We start from the raw sequence: 21,055 nt of genomic DNA, 5'->3' as shown, positions 1-21,055 counted from the left end.
ACTGCTCCTTTTTTTCTTTTTTTTTTTTATTCTAGGCCAGCTTTAGCTTGAGGCTTGGCTCCAGTTCTTAGGCCTCCGCGGCTGAATGTAGGTTTCTGGCCTTTACTTACAATGTTGCGAATCTGCTGGCTGAAGTCCGGCGGTATTTGTTAGAGTTTCTTAAACTGCCCGCTCAGAGGCCTGCAGCCGCAGGCGGGGAACGTTGGTTTCCTCTGTCACTGAGGCAAGCAAGCCTCATGTTAGTTTCAAGCTGCCTGGCTGCCTGCCGCCATCTTGGCTGACAGTTAATTTGCATATCTCGCTGATTAGCCAATGAAAAGGGTAGCGGTCATACTCCAATGACCATGTTTCTCTTTTATTAGTGTAGATGAGATACCATAGGAACTTAACTTTTGTTTATATTAATTAGCCTATAGTGAAATTGGTTTCATTATGTGTCATTTTGCTTTTAGTTGCAAAACCTATTTAACAACATTATGTGAGAACTCATTGTATATCCAATCATTTTAATCTTACCAGATTCCCCATTCCTCTGAGGGTATGCCCCTTATCATGGAGTACCAGGTGTTATAACCTGGCCCCTTTATCCTCCTTTCCCATTGTTTCCTTCCCTTTTGAACTTAATGCTCTGGCAGTACTGAATTACCTATAGTCCTCCTTGCCTTTGTATACACTGTTGCCCACATTTAGTTTTGTTCAGAGTTCAAGATAGTTCAAGCAGTGTCTCTTAGTAAAGCCTTCCTTACTACTTGTTGCTACTAGTGCATAAAATGATGAATGCACTTACATAAGTGTTTTTGTTACACTTGGTTTTGTGCCTTTCTTTGCTTTTAGCGGAGAGTTTTGTAATGACAGGGAAGCTGATGTTCATTGTTGTAGCCCTACTACTTGGCATTATAAATATTGAATGAATGACGATGTCGCTTATCCTAAGTAGAAACTTGTCTCTTAACTCTGGTTTTTCACTGCTATCTTAGTTATTTCCAGTAGCATTTTTCACTGACCTAAATGTACTAAGTAAGTAGTCAGTATAAGTAGACGGGCATGTCACTTAACCTGCAATATCTGCATCTGTGGTCAGGCAATTTAAGTTAAAATATCTCTGCATAGGTTAAGGTTGACATTTCTGGTTTTTGTGTTATTCCCTTTATAATAGGTAAGTAACAGAAACCCATTTGACGTAGCTGAAACTAAAAAGAATTTTATGAACAAGGGTCAGAGTATATCTGGGCCAATGGAAGCCCTAAAGGATCCTCTCTTCATCTTTGTTTGCCACTTGTCTCTGTTCATCTGCTTCATCCCTCACTTTTCTCTGCTTCTTCATGGACATAACAGATTGTGACATCCCCATGGCTCCCCTGCTTATATTATACAGCTCTAACCATCCACATAGATGGGCTGGATGTCTGTCTCATTTTTGTGTTTTCCAGGATAAGGATGTCATTGGCCAGCTTGGGCCAGATGTCCACCTCAAGCCAGGGCAGGGCGGAGAGTCCTGGCCCAGCCATTTCATTCACAAAAGGTGTTAGGGCTCACCTTAGGCAGTGAAGGGATAGTGTTGTTGCGAGCAGATCACTAAAACGTGTGTGCCATACTCTTATTAGGATAGATCCTTTTGACCAGAGGATAGTTGAGAGGAAGATGCATCAAAGAGCTAGGGAAACGTGTGTGTGAGTGTGTGTGTGTGTGTGTGCGCGTGCAGGATATCTGACCAGATCTGGTACCAGTTGCCTCTAGGCTACAGTGGTGAAAATTTCCTTTGCATTGTTTAGAGTCCTGGCTTTAATTGATTCATTCTTTCTTCTTAATACAGAATGTTCATCTCGATTTAAGTGATATGGAAAAATATTAAAACAAAGTGGGTTTTTAATGGTTGTTTACTCATGGATATGTTCATTATACTAATCACACATATGTTTTAAAAATAATGTACACTGTTCTGATCTTGCATCAGAAAAAAGGATATGAACAGACTTGAAATAAATTATCTCTGTATTCTAGACACATTTTTATGTAGCTGACATTCCTTTGTGATGGAAATGGTAATATTAAAACACAGCAGGAATAACTTCTGGTGAAAATTAAAATCCATTGTCATACTTTAGCTACCCAGTTGTAAAACATACAAACAAAACCACTTGATTTTAACCTTTACTGTTCTCAGTGGGCCTCATGTCCCCTCTCTGCCATACTGGCCACCATGCCCTTCTTTTGGGTGTGAGTGGACAAGTGGCAAAGGCAAGAGAGTTAAGACAGAGACAAGCCACCAGAGGTGCTGCCCCTGCCTCTGTGGTTCGGAAGGAACCTAGGAGCTGTCATACTTACTCATGTAAATATGACCTTCTTTGGATTCTCTTCTGGAAAAGAATTTCCAAGGTAGAGGTAGAGAATTGTCATGTCAGTGTGGCAACTTGAGACAGCGATTGGAACACACAAAGGCCGGTTAATTTATTTTATTTTATTTTATTTTATTTTATTTTATTTTATTTTATTTTATTATTTTATTTTATTTTATTTTATTTTATTTATTTTTTTGTTTGTTTAAATTCCAGGAATAATTACAAATCAATTTAATGAAGTGTGATATTTGGGGGGTGGGGGGGATCAGGTAAACTACTTCCTAATTCAGTATTTCAAAGGACAGTGATTACAAATATCAGCACCACACTCTTTATCTCCAGCTAACACAGCACAAGTCTGCTGGGGGTGGGGAGGGCTCCTTCAGGTCCTGCTGGAGCCCTCGCAAACACTAAAAAGAACTACGGTCTGCTTATCTGATTTTAGGTAAACCTATGGAGGCAGAGAGGAGCCATCTGTTTTCTTTTTTCTTCTTTAAATAAATCTTTATTGTTCAGATTATTACAGTTGTTCCTCTTTTTCCTCCCATAGCCCCCCTCCACCCGGTTCCCACCCCACCCCCTACACTTACTACCCCCCCCCTCCCCACCCCCGTCCTCATCCATAGGCCGGTTACTTTAGAGTTAGAAAATACAGTTGAAAACAGAAACGCTGCCTTCAATCCTGCATTTATTTATTTTTTATTTTGATTTACTCACACCAGACAGTTATTGTGTTGGCTGCTGTCTTTTTTTTAAAATATATTTTATTGATTTCAGAGAGGAAGGGAGAGGGAGAGATAGAAACATCAATGATGAGAGAGAATCACTGATTAGCTGTCTCCTGCAAGCCCCCTACTGGGGATCGAGCCCACAACCTGGGCAAGTGCCCTGACCAGGAATCGAACCCATGACCTCCTGGTTTATAGGTCGATGCTCAACCACTGAGCCATGCTTGCTGGGCAATTCTGCATTTATTTTAAACACTGGTATTATCTTAAGGAATCTATACTAATAAAAGGGTAATATGCTAATTAGACCGGGTCAACCAGACATCTTCCGGTCATCCAGTCCTCCCTCCAGACAAAGCCACAATGGTGGGGGCTGAGGCAGTGGTGGTTAGGGGCGATCAGGCCAGCAGGGGAGCAGTTAGGGGCGATCAGGCTGGCAGCGGAGGGCAGTTAGGGGTAATCAGGTCGGCAGGCAGAGGGGTTAGGGGTGATCAGGCTGGCAGGCAGAGTGGTTAGGGGTAATCAGGCAGGCAGGCAGGAACATGAGTGGTTAGGAGCCAGCGGTCCCGGATTGCGAGAGGGTTGTTTGACTGCCTGTAGGGGTCCTGGATTGGAGAGGGTGCAGGGCAGGCTGAGGGACCCCCCCCCCCCCCACTCCATGCACAGATTTTGTGCACTGGGCCTCTAGTCCTGTATGATAAAAGCGTAATATGCAAATTGACCAAACAGCAGAATGACCAGTCGGTGAGGGGTGGGGCCGGTGAGCAGGCGGCACCAGGCCAGCCAAGGCCTGTGCCAGCAGGAAGAGGGGGGATGGCGAAGGAGGGGGAGACGGCAGCTACCAGTGGTGGTGGAGGGGTGATGGGCGGGTGAGGCGGGGCTGTGCCTTCTGGTGCCATCCCCTGGTCGGCCGCTCGGTCACCTCCCACAGAGGGAAGCCGGCAGCCGTGGGGTGATTGGGGCAGCGCTGTCCACTGATTGGCCCGCCTGGTTGCCTCCTACAGAGGTGGGCCTAAGCCATCAGTAGGGCACCCCCTGAGGGCTCCCAGACTATGAGAGGGTGTAGGCTGTGCTGAGGGACCCCCTCCCCTGCCGAGTGCACAGATTTTCGTGCACCAGGCCTCTAGTTAATACAGGAAATCTGCTTAAGGACATCAGATGTTTTCCAGGTGACTTTTAAAGTTATTGGGCAGTTTGTGGACTAAAACTCATCTTTTTTTACTTTGGATCACTTTATGGGCCTTATGTTTAATTTTTGCAAGCTATTTCTTGGATAACCTGACAGCATAAGGTTCAAATAGAAATGGGAATGAGGGTAGAGAATTTAGAACTTACAAGAATGCAAGTAACTAAATTTGGTCTTCTTACAAATAAAGATCCTACAGACATTAACATGTTTTGGGAGTGAGAGGTGAGGTTTAATTAGTATGCTATTTTCTAACTAGTTCATTTAGAAATATTTCTTGAGCGTTTCTCTGGGGTCCATTCAACGATGCTGGCTGAATTGAGACAGCACTAATACAGTCTCTGTAGAATTCTCATTTGCTTATTTATACTCTGTCTCCTTACAAAAAGATTTGAAGGGTCTGACTTTATAGAATATAAAACCTATAATTACATTGTACATCACTCCTAAATTAAGTTTCTGGAAGTGATTTGAATTTCATTATAGCTGATGTCTGTTTGCAGCCATTTCCTTTTGTGGGGTATTTAGTGGGAAATTCTTTATGACCATTCCTATCTTTTCCCTTATTCCATCTAACTTTCCTTCTTAAAACTTTAAAAAAAAAATCTTTAAATAAGTGAACTCTTTCATCTTTGTTTATAGGTACAATGGTGCTTTACCTAATGGAGACAGAGGCCGGAGGAAAAGTAGATTTGCCCTCTATAAACGACCCAAAGCTAATGGAGTCAAACCCAGCACGGTCCACGTGATATCCACGCCACAGGCATCCAAGGTAGGTGGTGGCTCCTTCACTGCCAGGAAGAGCTCAGCAGACAGTGCCTCCTGGTGATTCCTTGTTATTCCTTGTCCTTTTCATTTTATTTCTCTGTAGGACAGTGTTTCTCAAACATTTGAGACTGGATAACTTTTGGTTGTGAAGGGCTGTCTTATGCATTATAAGATATTTAGGAGCATCCCTTGATTCACTAGATGCCCACAGCACATCAGTCTCAAGCCACTGCCAACTGCCACCAACGTTGTGAAAACCAAAAATGTCTGAAGACTTGCCACATGTCCTCTGGGGTTGGGTTGAGAAAATCCCTCCTGCCCATCTCAGTATAAATCTCTGTTTTAGGTTATAGTGAAGCTAGCATATATCAATTTAGAATAGTTGAAAATTAAATTATATTCTTTATTCTAAAGAGTGTTTTTTACTAAATCTTGGTATAAACAACATCAAGATTTGTTATTTTCCTTCTATTGAGTAGTGGGTATTTTCATGTAATCTATGTGTATGTGAAATTGAATTCGTGTAATTTTTAGAAAGGTTGGAAGTATACAGAGCTAAAGGCTGTAAGAGAGTGGTTCTCAACCTTCTGGCCCTTTAAATACATTTCCTCATGTTGTGACCCAACGATAAAATTATTTTCGTTGCTACTTCATAACTGTAATGTTGCTACTGTTATGAATCATAATGTAAATATCTGATATGCAGGATGGTCTTAGGCGACCCCTGTGAAAGGGTCGTTCGACCGCCAAAGGGGTCGCGACCCACAGGTTGAGAACCGCTGCTGTAAGTTGTCTACTACACATATGTCTTCTCATAAATTTCAAGTGAATAAAGTGTTAATTTTTAGGATTATTTTATATGTTCTCTGATATATAAGTGGGACAAAAATCTCAGTTTACATTTTGGTTGATATATTCTACCTGTTAGGTTTATGATAGCTTTTCTTTTAATTAAAGAAATTCTTTAGTGTATAATATAGTTTCATTTTCTAGAAAACAATTATATTTATCTGAAATATTTCGTATCGGTCACTGGCTGTACAATTTATCATCATGGGTTTGGACCATCTGGAACAAATAAGAGACTTTAATTCTCATTTTTACTTTTCAAAGAGGAATGAATGGTTTCATGGAAGCAACATGTAGTATTTATACTCAGTCTTAGAAACAGATCACTTTTGTTAATGTTTTTATTTAAAAAGCTTCTGTGATTGTTTCTGAAGCAGTACCTGGAAAAGTTTGCTATAATGTACCAATTTATACTGTCTTATATTAATGAGGGATGTTTAGACAGTAAGTATCAAGCACCAAGGAAACAGGAAAGGAAAGATGAATATTTAGTGGCAAGGTTTTTTGCTAGGGAAGGGGGAATAAAATAAAAATTTGGGGAAGGGAAGGACACTTTGTAGGGAAAACAAAGGAAAACAGCTTACAAAGATTCTGAGAAATGGAGGAGGTGAAATAGTAACAGAATTGGAGAAAGTCAAGGAATATGAGAAGCATTTTATAATTCAAGAATATTTGGTGAAGGACACCAAGACAGATGTTTTTAAGCATGGGATAAGTGCCAAAAATATTCTATATTATAGACGTGGTCCTTATAATTTTGTCTGTGTGTTGACATTTATCTTTCCTTCCTCTGACTCTGTACCTTTTTTGTTATATTTACTTTTTTAAATCTCAGGTTTTATATTAAGTCAATGGTATTAGATATTTTTCTTAAATTTTTATAGAAATCTTTGTTCAGGTTTCCTATTATGATAGAATATAAAAATTAGGTCCTATTGGTGGGTCATCGGCTCTTTCTTACTCATTACTCATCTCCATGTGCTCAATTTAGCTGTTACGTTTTATATCTATAACTACATTTTACCTGAAGTCTTATAGATTATAAATCTTTTGGTAGTTGTCTTTCTAAATCTGTGTTTAAAAATATCACCCACAGTACTAGTAGTAGGCAAATTGGGTTTTGGTCTTGACCTTCTCTCATTTTATAACCTGGGAAAAATACGTTCTCAGGGCCTCAGTTTACTCATTTACAAAATGAAAGAGTTGGCTCTAGGCAGAAGCCATGTTGAATCAGATAAGAAACACCATGATTCCAGCTTAAAAAATAAAAATGGAGAAATTATTAAAGGATAGGTGATTACAGCTCTCAGAATTTGGGGAAAAGTTGATAGGTTTTGTTCAAACCAGAGTATCAACAGTAGTTAACATGGATATTCTTTCAAGGGTGTTATAAAGTGACTTGACTCCAACTACCTTCTATCACTTTTAAAGGTTTTAGATTTCAGGGAAGAGAATCTGATAGGCCCAGTCTAGGGCAGTCAACCATGACCAAGGGAGATGAGTAGACCAGACATATTTATTGTGAACTGATCAAACACCCCATATTGCATTTCCCTCATGCATCTTATTCCAGTTGGTGCCTGTAGATTGAGGGCCTCAAACCTAGTATTCCATCACAAATCCCTCCCTGCTGTTCCCTCTCAGACTCCCATTCCTGACCAGGTTTGCCCTGTCACTCCAGCTTTCACTTTCTCTGTTGGCCCCCTTGACACAATCTCTTATCTATTTAACTTTTTCTTCAGATGCTCTTCCTACTGCCTCACTTTAACTGAATCCTGGTTTCTGTCAATATATTCTTTTCACTCTTTTTTTTTTTTTTTTTACATCTTTTTCCATTCATGGAATTAGAAATGATCTTACTCTGTTTCCAGTTCAGTCTCTTCTTTTTAACCCTACATTATTAACTTAAGCTGCCCTAACCCTACTCCTGACCTCCCTGACCTGTAGTTCACTCTCCTGCATACTTCAGTGATTCAGTGCCTATGCAGGCCAATCTTTCTTTCTTCCCAATCCCTGTTTAGACATACATTGGCATCCATTGTTCATAGAGTGCTTTAACTCAGTTTCAGTGACTGCCCCTTCCATTCCACTTTTCCCATTGACACTTGAAAGTGATCATAATCTCCAGTTCATTCTACTTGTTTTTACACTTACTTCTTATTCCATCAAGACATCTGGCCCCTTTGCTTGTCCTTACTTGCCTCAGTTGTTAGCTCATGTGGCTTTTCCGTCTATGTTGTTGACTTCACCCCAGATTCCCTTTCTCTGGTACCTTCCTTCCCAAGCCCTGGTGGATTGTTTGTCTTGTCTTTTTCTTGCTCATCCCATTTTCCATCAGAGTGACCTTATCAAGAGTGGTTTGTCTGCTCTGAAAGTTCTGATTATGCAGTATTGGTAATGAAAGGGTCATCTTTGATTGGAGTTATAAACGTGAGAGCTAGATAGAAGGATGTGGTTACCATTAATAGAATTTGAACCCTGGGCCTTGTGACTATGTTGTTTCTTCCCTCTGCCATAATCACTCTGCCCCACAGTCTGGGGGCAAAACAGGGAGTACCCCTTTGCTGTTGGTAGTGGCACTTGGGGAAGGGGACCTCTTAGTTTTCCGTGCATGTGAGTGTCCTAGCTAAGTCAGAGGAAGATGACAAATACGTGCTACTGTTGTGTAATCTGTGTAATCTTTAGTTGTGTACATATTTGCTCAAAGATACTTCTCCTATTACATAATGTGTTTTAAAAGACAGAATCCTTAAGTCCTGTTTTACTTTTGGCATTTCTGTTACACAGACATAGGTATTTAGCAATTTAGTCATTTGTTCATTTACTCACCAAATATTTATCTAGCTAGCTCTTTCTATGGCCAGGCATCATGGTAGCTATTAGATATACCACAGTCAAAAAAATATGCCTGCATGGAGCTAATTGTCTAGCAGGTAGGCAAACAGAAAATAATCATGTGAATATATGTTTAACTGCACATTGTGAAAAAGCACAGTGAAGGAAAAGAAGAAGGTGCTGTGCGAAAAGGGGGTGCAGAGTTGAGGTTGGGTAGGCAGGGAAGAATCTGAGGAAGTGGCCTGTGAGCTGTTAGCTGTAGGGTGTAAGGAGGAAAACCCAGATCTGGAGTTCTTGTGAGTGTAGTTGGAGAATTTGGATTTTTTTTCTGAGTGGAAACATTGAAGAGAATGGCATGATATGACCGAGAGTTTAAGTTTATTTATGTTTGTTCATTATGTTTTAATGATGCAGGGCAACTATTTTGCTCTTACATAATCAGTAAATGGTATGATGATGGTGGTGGTGATGGTGCCTGATAGGTAAATATTTAGGAAGCAACATGGTTTAAATTTAGCAACATTACTGTGGAAAGCTCTTCATTATGATTTTCCTTTTTTAGATTGTGCTGTATGGAAATCTCCTTTTTGGGTTACTTTTACTTCTAAAAAGTAACTGAATATCACTTGGTTCCAGTAGGCATATTTCAGGATGGAAAGTATCAGTGGTCTTAAAATGATAATTTAGAGGAAAATTAGGGCTATTTAGTGTGATTTGTATAACCAGGGTTACTCTTTAGCTGTTTGTACTGGAATGGCTCTCCTGGTCGATAAGATATTGAAAGTCTTCCTTATCAGTCAGTGAATAATGTAATGGCAACTGTGCGAAGTGATATAAATAATAGATAAATGTAAGCTCTTCAAGCTAATTTTGTAAGCTGTTAGTCAGGTTTACAGTTGAAGCACTCACTATCTCTCTGTTCATCTAGCCTGGATCTTGGGGGTAATGGATGACATATTCCCCACTTGGATATGTTTTATCCTTTTAGATATCATAAGTGTGGTCTTCCGAATCTTAGAAGAAAAAAAGGAAATATTAGTAATAAACTGCAGCCCAGCACATCTTTTGATAATATACAGGATTATAAACCTAAAACAAATAATTTTTATTTCTAGACTAGAGCACAACTTACTTCAACAAAAAATAGAAATACGAATGACCTAACTTTATACCTTAAGGAATGAGAAAAAAGAAGACTAAAGGAAACCCAAAGCTAGTGGAAGGAAGGAAGTAACAAAGAGCAGAAATAAATACAATTTAAAAAAATCATAGAAAAGATCAATGAAACCAAGATAAACAAAAATAGACAAACCTATATAGAGATTCACCAAGAAAATAAGAGAGGACTCAAATCAAATTAGAAATGAAAGAGGAGACATAACTGGTACCACAAAAATACAAAGGATCATAAGAGACTTTTATGAACAATTATATGCCAACAAAATAGTAAACCTAGAAGAAATGGATAAATTCCTAGAAACATACAAGCTACCAAGACTAGATCATGAAACAGAAAAACTGAACAGACCAGTTGCTAGTAAGGATATAATTTAAATTTAAATTTAAATTTAAAATAATTTTCTGACTTAAAGTATCTATTAAGACTTTAAAAATACATTTATGTGAATGTATCATGGCCATGTAATGTTCTAGTCCTGAGTGTTGCAAAACATATCTATTGAGATCAGAAAACGACTTTTAAAAAACATAAATCAAGGCTGTGAAATTTCCGTCATTATTGACATAGCTCCAACCATTTCATAAATAAATGGTAGTAATAAAAAAAAAAGTAATAATTTACTTACCATGCACTATTTAAGACCTTGAGGATAGATGATGGGTTTTGTTGAATTTATGGAGTTGGAAGGAACAACATATGAGACATATTAAACTTTATTGTCATAATCAAGAAATACTGTCTCAATGAGAAATCTTTATCTGAAAACTTCATGAATTTTGTACAGATGGTGCAAGTTTAGTGTTAGAAAAAAGTTGTCTTAGTTGAAATTCTAGAAAAACTTTTGGGTATTTTCATTTGATGCTGTCTTACTATATTTAGTTACTGCATAATGCCATAAAAATAAAAAAATCAAGTAAGCTACTAAACATTTTTTCTTGATACTTTTATATTTATCTTATATCAAATCTATGCTACCAACTTAAGTTACATATCTAAGAACTTAGAATTAAATTAATGAAGTATTTGCCTTTGGACGGGCAGCCTATGGTACTAGTAATGCAAACAGTTCAGAAATCATATAAAGACTTTAATAATCACTTTAATAAAAATTGTGAGATAGAATTTTGAAATTATTAGAGAGTTGGCTTTATTACATGCTATTCTAACCATTCTTAATTCTTTGGTTTTAGAAGAAGGAAATTTTCAATTACTAAAACAGGTAAATTTATTTGACAGCTAATAGGCAATGGAACATATAAAACCAAATATAGGAAACTGTGATAGAGATGCAGAGAATATTACAGAAACAAATTTGAAATAAAGCAAAATATTCCAAGAGAAAAAACTATTAAATTTTCCAAAAAGTTACATGAAAATACACTTATTTGATGGTAAATTTGAAGAATATAATTAACTTGTAATAACATCCTTTTAATGTGTTGATTCTTGGAATGTGATGTTTACTTTCAAGGCAGATTGAAAGTAAACACAATTTTGTAAAATTAAGCTAGGTAATTAAATATGACAGTCCAATAAGTGATTTCCATGGTTTTAGGTGGAAATAGTGAATATTAAAATCTCAGTATTATCTAAAAAATAGAGTTTAATCAACATTAGTTTAGTAAATGATAATAGGAGATGTACCTTGAACAATATTATGTTATGGAAAATATATATCAAGACACAGTTTACCCATTGTCTTGTCTTTCAATTAAATAGGGGAAGCTATTGGAAAGATTTGGTTTGTTACTTTTAAAAAACTCAGACATTGCTTAGTTTGTGACAGATTCAGCAAATAAAGGATTATACCAGTAACTCCTAACACTTAACAGATGACTTGGAAATTATTAGCCTGATTTAATGAGTGATTGGTACTTTAACTTGCAGCACTTGGGTACAGTTTTATACTATGTGCAGTTCATATTATTTAGAGAATAAATGGGAATATATTAAAAATTTATTTATATACTTAATATTTTTATTTATCTGAGTATTAAATATTATCACTCCTGACATAAGTGATTTTCATAAATATATCTATGATTGGGTGATTATTTCATTTTGGGTTTTACATAGCATGAGTTTTAACATCAAGAATTGGTTATTATTAACTACTACATTTCTGTAGTTTTTGGCTAATCACTTTTATGTTTTTTGATAGTTTTGCCATGTGAATAGTGTAAATTTAGTAATTTGGAGCTGTTATTTTCCCTTCTTATTTTTTCAGCTGAGTTTTTTACATATGTTGTTCACAAAGTAACAAGAATACGCTTTCTTATTTAAGTACATTTTCTTTCAAATCTCCTAAATAAAGTATTGAGATTTTACTGCTGTGGTTAAGTTAGGCAGCTTGACATGCAATGAAGCGGCATAATTATATATCACCATTTTCCCTTCATATTTGTGTGAGTCTTTAAGGTAGATTATACTAGGTGTATCAGTTAATAATTTGGATTTTGTAATCAAAGAAAACACGATAATTTCAAAAGAAACATCAAAAGTGCGTTATTCAAAGTAATTTCCATCACTAGCTACACATTTCCCCCATCCTTAGGTAATTTGTGGATACTGTCCCAATAGAACTTTTCTTGTTTTGAGGCAAACCACTTAGAGACCCAATTTTCCACTTCTTCATATGTTTTGAAGTGCTGCTCAGAAAGTGCATGTGCCATCCATTGGAACAAGTGGTAATCTGAAGGAGCAAGGTCTGGTGAATACGGCGGGTGGGTTAATACTTCCCAGGCAAGATCTTTTAAAGTGTTTTTACTTGGTTTTGAAGTGTGTGATGGTGCGTCATCATGAAGTAAAATTACTTTGCTGTGTCTTTTGGTACATTCTGGTCGTTTCACAATCAAAGTGTGGTTCAAATTGATTATTTGTTGTTGGTAGCGATCAGTATTAACAGTTTCACCTGGTTTTAGAAGCTCCTAATACACCACACCTTCCTGATCCCACCAAATGCAGAGCATTGTCTTCTTTCCGAAGCAATTTGTCCTTGCAGTTGATGTTGATGGTTGACGTGGATCAACCCATGATTTTGTGCATTTGGGATTCTCAAAATAAATTCACTTTTCATTGCCAGTCACAATTTGATGCAAAAAAAAAAGACTTTTTATGTACCATTGAAACAACATTTGTCTTTCGTTCAGTTGATGTGGCACCCATTTTCCTTCCTTTAAAATCTTTCCCATTGCTTGTAAACAATTGGAAGTTGCTTGCTGAGCAACGTTTAATCTTTCTGCAAGTTGTTTTTGAGTTTGACATGCATCTTCATCCAATAATGCTTGTAATTGTTGGTCTTCAAACTTTTTCAGTTGACCTGGACATTTTTTGTCTTTCACATCAAACTCATCACTTTTAAAGCATTTAAACCAGCGTTCACAAGTTTCTTGAGATGGAGCACGTTCCCCATAAGCTTCCCAAAGTATACGATAACTTTTCTTCAAAATAAAGTAATGAATTAAAACTTACCACAAATGCTCTCTTTTTGGCATGAAATTTGACATTTTTAAGTGTAAAAATATCTATGATGTTAACACCTTCAGCAAATTTGACATATGAAGTTTTGAAGCTTGTTTTCAATACAACAAAATAGCACAGATATCAAATCGCATATATATCAATATATATATAACTCCATCAATTGAAAAAAAATCCGCATTATTAACTGGTACACCTAGTAGATATTTTAGTGTATTTTTAAAATTAAAATTTGCAGTATGATTCACAGTACCTACTATGAATAATTCCAGAAAGTTGAATTCAGAATATTACATTTTTCTTAGTTTGTACAGAATATAGTTTGACACTAACATTTTTTAAAAAATATATTTTATTGATTTTTTTACAGAGAGGAAGGGAGAGAGATAGAGAGTTAGAAACATCGATGAGAGAAACATCGATCAGCCGCCTCCTGCTCATCTCCTACTGGGGATATGCCCGTAACCCAGGTACATGCCCTTGACCGGAATTGAACCTGGGACCCTTCAGTCTGCAGGCCGACGCTCCATCCACTGAGCCAAACCGGTTTCGGCGACACTAACATTTTTGTTTTCTCTGACTTTTCTAGCATAGATAGGTTCATTGTTGCAAGCACTAGCAACTAATGGGATTTTTTTTTGTGTACAGAATAATCACAACTTCATTGCCTTCTTCATTTCTGTTCATTGATATTTAGCAAAAAGTTCTGTTCCGCTGAGTGGTGTGGGCAGAAGAATTGTTCATTGTTTTATAGTAAAAGACATTTATGTCTTTTCTGTACTTATGATGTGCTTGACAGAATAACAGCTCCCAAAGATGCTCACCCCTTAAATTCTGGGACCTATGTTTAAGTCACCTCACAGCTGAAAGTACTTTGCAGATGGCATTAAGGGCATAAAATAGGGAGGTTATCTTGGGTTGTCAGGGTGAGCCCAATTTGATCACAGGAATCCTTAAAAGTGAAAGAGGGAGGTAGAAGACTCACAGAGACGCAAGGGAGTCTGGGCAGGACTCAACTTGCAGTCCGTGAGCCAAGGAATGCAGCACCTTATGGAAGCTGAGAACAACTCGGGCAGGTGGCCTTTAGGGAAACAGAGACCTTAGTCCTATATTACACAGAACTCAACTCTTCCATCAACCTGAGTGTCCATGGAAACAGATTCTTCCCCTGGACTTCTGGAAAGGGACATAGCCCTTGATTTTGGCCTTTGAGACTTGGGCAGAAAAACCCCCAGATCTGTGAGATAATACATTTGTATTATTTGTAGCTGCCAGGTTTTGTGGTAATTTGTTACAGCAGTAAGACAAAACACACACACACATACACACACACACACACATATACTATTTTAAGAGACATTAAATACGAAGGACCGTGTATTACTGAGCAGCTCTTAACCTTGTGTTGGGGGAAAGGGAAGGATAGGGAAGCCAGGATGGAATTGGGGGACTGGGAAAGAAGAGATCTGTGTTTCTTTCTTTTTAAAAATTCTTTTGGATCTAGAGTGTTGGACCAGAAAAGCTTGACTCTAGCATTCAGTAACTTACTTATCAGTGTAATTTTCTGTATTACTGATTTATAATTGTGTCTTTACTCAAAGTTACTTGAATTATGACCCTGATTCAGGCAACTAATACTCATTTTTTTTTTTTTTTTTTTTGTGGAGGAAAATAATCTTGCGCTGTAATTGTAAAAGCATTGAATGTGAAAATTGGAAGGAACTTATTCAGACTGACTCCTCATTTTACAAATGAGGGGCATGAAGAAGTTCAGAGAAGCCCAGTAAGGAGTCTCAGGTCACTAAGCCAGGTGTGCTGGTCTGTTGTTGCAGGTGGTGGGTGGGAAGTGCTGAGAAAAATGGGAACCAAGCTGGGTTCTGCTCCTGATCCTCCCACCTCCCAGGAGTGTGACTTGGAAAATCCATTTATTTGCAAACTAGAACTGTCACTATAAAATAAAGGAATACAGTTCTTAGTAAAAATGGAAGTTGCTCTGTAGACTTAGGATTAGTGGCTCTGTTAGGATAAGCTGTTCAGTCTTAAATCAGATTCTGTTCAGAAAGAGCCTTTTCAAGGAAAGGAACCGTGATGGAGGCCTTGAGTTGAAGTAGTAGGTTTGTTTGCAATGGTAGGTACCACAGTAAGTAGTAAAAGGTACATCAAAATTAATTCTGTGCAGCTCAAAAGAAGTCATAGCCTGCAAGGGAGTGTCAGAGAGGTGTCATTGGCTGACTTGAATAGGCTGTGGACCATTTTGTTACACCTTTGCCTTTCACATTAAAGTGCACGGTTGACCTTCTCTTTAGTGAGAATGCCCTTCAGCCCCTTTGAAGTCCCACTGCTGACTGATGCACAGGGATACTTACCTACAAGCTCTTCATTGATCACATCCATGTCACTGGTGAGGCGTGAATGAGGGGCTCCAGGAACCTTTGGTTTTGCCTGACAAAGTTAGAGTTGATGGGAGCTTATTGGAGCCTGGGCGCCGGAAGTCTCCGATGCATAACTCATTCTTGCTTTGCTGTTTGTTCATCCGTACTCCGCTGCCAGGGGAGCCCTGCAGGACCGCCCTCTTTTCTCAGCTTTCCAGCCTGACCATTCAAGTGAAATTCCCTGGTGGCCATGTTTTCTCTCACCTCCACACCTTTGACGTCTCATTTCTTAGAAAGTGCTCCAGCTTTTTACACTAACCTATACTCCCATTATCCTTTAAAACACAACCCAGTTGTCATTTCCTCCTAGAAACTCCCCTGACACTCTTCTCTTTCCGAGCTTCAGTGAGAAGTCCTTTTATGAACTAAAGTTAAAAAAAAAACAACGTGTATATCCCTGCAAATACTCTGACACTGTGTTAGAGTTGCCTACTGTCTCGGCATGCTGGGCAGCAAGCTCCTTGAAAGCAGCGATGGTCTTTCTGCCTGTACTCCCATTGTCCAGCACAGTTTCTCGAATGTGTACCCAAATGGTGTGCCTTGGGCTTGTGCTAGAACAGAACAGCTGGTTGTTCAAATGGGTCAGTAACTTATGCATAGGTATTCTGCAAACCCACAAGCACATACACAGGCCAGTTTATAACTCAGGCACATTTGGTAAATTAAAATTACTTTTTTCCAATTGTTTCTGAATTGTCTCTGTTATAAATACCATTTTGATAACCCGCTTTATCAAAAACGTGTGTATCTCTGATCTTTTTCCCTTCTGATCTCAGAAATCACATTTGTTACTGACAGTTTTAAGAAGAAATGATTAAGTTTTGTAAATTATGAAAATGAGAGTTGAATGAAAGTGTGGGCTTTGGAGTTTAGACTTCTGAATTCTTAATTTCCCTTGTTTACCAGTTGTCGACTTGGTGACAAAACGCTCTTCTGTGGCTCACTTTCCATTTTTAGTACATGGTAGTGATTAATTAATGTTTGATAATGTTAATTGGTTTCTCTGAAGAGTATTAGTTACCTGTTATAAGAAATTATATACATATAACATATTAAATATATTACATAAATATAAATATTTCTTACAACAAGTAATAAGATATTTCACCATGATATGATGGAACCTAGCATCCATACTTAATTATTGGTAGTTTGATTATATAAAAACTTTTATGTAAAATGCACTGCTAGATTAAAAATTAAAACTCTAGCTTCATGATTCGAATATAGGTTTTCATTGTAAACTTTACAATTTAATTTATCATTTTCTTTAGGATCACAGGCTTGGAGGTTGGATAATGAATAGTTTCTGAATTTTTTAAAAAATATATGTTTTATTGATTTTTTACAGAGAGGAAGGGAGAGGGATGGAGAGCTAGAAACATCAATGAGAGAGAAACACCAATCAGCTGCCTCCTGCACACTCCCCACTAGGGATGTGCCCGCAACCAAGTTACATGCCCTTGACCGAAATCGAACCTGGGACCCTTGAGTCTGCAGGCCAACACTCTATCCACTGAGCCAAACCGGTTAGGGCAGTTTCTGAATTTTTGAACCCACTAACTTTGAAAATCAGTGTATTTCATCGCTGGATATTGTACTTATGAATTAGAACATTTTGATAAGGCATTCTTATGTGAAAATGCATCTGGTCTCAATCGATTTTGGTTTTTCATGCATTCTTCAGACTGCCAACATTAGTTTTATGAACAGAGGTGTAGTTTTATATATTCTAATGTAGAGCTACACCTTTGTTTCACATGAATAGTTAGATAAAAAACTTTAGTCATTCTTTAAAGCCTGCTTCAAATTAACATGAATATCAGTGATTTTTCCCTAGCACGAAAAGAAATTATTTTTTATTATTTTATTTTGTAATCTAGTATCATAAATCCAAGGATAACATATTTTTAAACTTATAAATATCATTGATATTTAAGTTTTATAAGCTAGGTAGAACTAATATTGTTAAATTTGGTTCCCCTAAAATGCAAAAGAGAATTCTGGTAAACAGATCTTACCTAGAATTTTTTATTTTAAGAAGACTTTCTTTAAAGTATACGAGTAATAAATGTAGAATTTGATGGATTTTCATACTTTACACATCCTTTTAAATAGTAACCAGCTCAAGAAACAGCATTACCTGTACCCTAAGAATCCTCTTGTTCCCCATCCCAGACACCTTCCCACCCACAGTAATCAGTTAACTGTCATTATGACCCAATGCTGTATAGTTTTTGTACTTTATAAAAATTGGGTCTGTAGTATAGGTTGTTCATTACTGGATAGTATAACATCGTGTGACTTTGTCTTGTTGTCCAGTATGCTTTACAGTTTTAATCACACTAAAACTTCAGTTAAGTTTTTGTAAATTATTAAAGTTATTTTTAAAGTTACGTAGTTATTTTACGTTAGGATATGAAGTCAAAATAAACAGTCAGTAACAGCTACCAGCATGCACATTTATAGCTTACAGTACTTTAAAAATCTAACTACTTATTACACAAGTTAAAAATGTAACCTCACTTAGAAAACTGATTTGCCTGCTACGACAGTAATTATAGAATTGAATATTTCAGTGAAGCATTCTAATTTTACACTGAACTTTGAATTTTATGGTATGTTGTTTTTCTCTCCTGAAAAACGTATACCTGTGTTACAGCTAGGGGCCTGCATGCCACATTTTTCTCAGTATTCACAGTTGTGAAATAGGGAAGATGATTTGTGATGTTGGAGGCAGGAAGAACACAGACTCTGATGTCAGATGAACCCTAACTGGAGTGAGTCTTGGCTCTTTCCTTTGCTGATCATGTGACCAGGACAAGCCACAGAGCCCCTCTGGGTGGAACAGCCCCTTTCAGCTCTGAGGTTTGGACAGAATGGACAGTACATATGACACGTGCCTGCTGGCCAGAGTGGGCTCTTGGGCATTACTAAGTGTTCTTTTAGTTACCTCACAAGGCAACTGAAGGACGGGATAGAGTCATGTGGTCTTTTGAAAGTCACTCTGTACCCCTCCAGTATAGCAATGCTTGCTCAGCGTAAACATAATCAGTGAATTGAGAAGACTGTCTAACCGTGCAACTTAAAAAATTAGAAAGAGAACAAGAAAAGTCCAGAGTAAGTCAAAGGAAGGAAATAATAAATATCAGAGCAGAAATAAATGACACTGAGACTGAAAAAACAATGCAAAAGATCAATAAAACCAAGAGCTAGTTCTTTGAAAAGATAAACAATTTTATTTCTATTTAAAGGGAAGTTACTTTTATTTGTTTTTGAAAAATTGAATAAGAAAGCACCGAGCCTTGGCCTGGGTGCTTAGTTAGTTGGAGTGTCATTTTGTACACCAAAAGGTTGTGGGTTCGATTCCCAGGTGGGGCACCTGCTGGAGGCAACTGATGGTGAGGATGAGAAAAAAAAAAAAAGTAGCTCCTATTTACCGAATTTTCTTCCATTTAGTGTTTTATTACACGGATGTATTTCTAGTGTTGTATGTTTCTTGTTCTTCATTACTCCCTAAACTGTGTCAGATTAACAGTGGTTCAGAGACAGATTATCGGGAAGGCCAGGGTTTCTCAGCCTTGGCACTGCTGTTTGGCTGGATCATTCTTTGTTGTGGGGCAGTGCTGTACACTGGTATGTCCTGGTCTCTGCCAACTTGGTGCCAATAGCACCCCCTGCCCCCAGTGTGACAGCCAGTGATGTCTGCAGACATTGCTAGGTGTTACACCTGGAGGGCAGATCAGCTTGCAAGGCCCACTGATTTAGAGGAAGCTCCAGTCAGGATGGAGTCTGGTGTCAGGTGCAGGCTCTGGACTAAGATTCCCTTGGTGAAATCCTCACACTTCTTTGGCCAGTGACAGCCAGTTTTTTCATCTCTCAAGTGACAGAAAATAATATAACTCAACTCATAAGTTGAAATAAGAGAGTTGATACAATGTAAAGTCCTTAGTTTTTCGAATGGCGCCGAGCACATGATAAATGCTCACTCAGTGTTAACCATGATTATTATTACAGCTCATAATAAATTGGGTATCTCTCCCCTCCCTTTCTCCCTCCTTCCCTCCCTCCTTCCCTCCCTCCCTCCCTCCCTCCCTCCCTCCCTCCCTCCCTCCCTCCCTCCCTCCCTCCCTTCCTTCCTTCCTTCCTTCCTTCCTTCCTTCCTTCCTTCCCTCCTTATTTTTTTTCTGTGTCACAGAATAGAGACCTGAGGGGAAACCGTAGTTAAGAAAGTTTCTCAGCTGATTAATCTTTATTTTAAAAGCTGCATTGCCCGGTGCTCTGGTAGGCAGAGCGGCAGAGCGAGTTAATATCGGGCTCTCTGACGGTTCCCTCTCCTTCAGTGACCCAGTGCTGCTTTTCAGACACCATGGCTCAAACCTGGGCTTTGGGGAGACAGGGGGTGCCTTACATACTGACTTTCAGTATGGGGTTGATCTCTCTTTGGCCACATTAAGAAGAGCTGGTCGCAGCTCTGGCCTCAGTTCTCAGAGCTTCTTTCTTTCCAGAGTTGGAGGCACCTGTAAGATGTTCTGTCCCCAACCCAGGACAGATGGTGGAGAGAGACCTCCAGACCGGGGTGAGGACTGGAACAGCACTGACTTTCTGTTGCCCTAGTCCAGTGATGGCGAACCTTTGAGCTCGGCGTGTCAGCATCTTGAAAAACCCTAACTTAACTCTGGTGCCGTGTCACATATAGAAATTTTTTGATATTTGCAACCATAGTAAAACAAAGACATATTTTTGATATTTATTTTATATATTTAAATGCCATTTAACAAAGAAAAATCAACCAAAAAAATGGTTTGCGTGTCAGAGGTTCACCATCACTGCCCTGGTCAGTTGGAACTCCCTCTTTTTTTAATTTAACCCATTATCTAATCTGAAAGGATGAATTCATTCTGCCAAAGCCTTGATTTTGGCAGTCATTACTAGTTTCATATGATTAAAAAAAAAAAAAAGCAGTGTTGGGGGAGGAGGCAGGAGCTTGGGTGGTGGAGAAGGAACAACAAAGATATTTCTGAAGAAAAAAAATTTCTCTCAAATCTAAGAATGGAAAAGGACGAGGAAAGGAGTTGCAAACAAACCTGTAGTCATACATACCAGAACAGACTGGAAACAATTTAAATCAGCAAAACATTTCCTGTGATGATACATGCAATTGAATTACACTTAGTTTCAAGGTTAAAAGTGCGTATGAGTTGATCCCAAATAGGTTAATGACAGGTATTCTTTGAACATTGTATTGAGTTTCTGAC

General features: G+C 38.1%; 1 protein-coding gene across 1 annotated transcript in view; it reads left to right on the top strand.

Annotated features, from left to right (window-relative positions):
* The window catches only part of PELI2 (pellino E3 ubiquitin protein ligase family member 2), a 189,252-nt gene that overhangs the window by 64,233 nt on the left and 103,964 nt on the right, over positions 1 to 21,055 (top strand). The window contains exon 2 of the mRNA XM_081113481.1: positions 4,896 to 5,025. Within this exon, the coding sequence (XP_080969607.1) occupies positions 4,896 to 5,025 (130 nt within the window). The remainder of the gene's footprint in view (positions 1 to 4,895; positions 5,026 to 21,055) is intronic.

The sequence above is a fragment of the Myotis nattereri genome (genome assembly GCF_964212035.1).
Source record: "Myotis nattereri genome assembly, chromosome: 1".
NCBI classification, from domain to species: Eukaryota; Metazoa; Chordata; class Mammalia; order Chiroptera; family Vespertilionidae; genus Myotis; species Myotis nattereri.
This window is presented reverse-complemented; position numbering and strand designations above follow the sequence as displayed.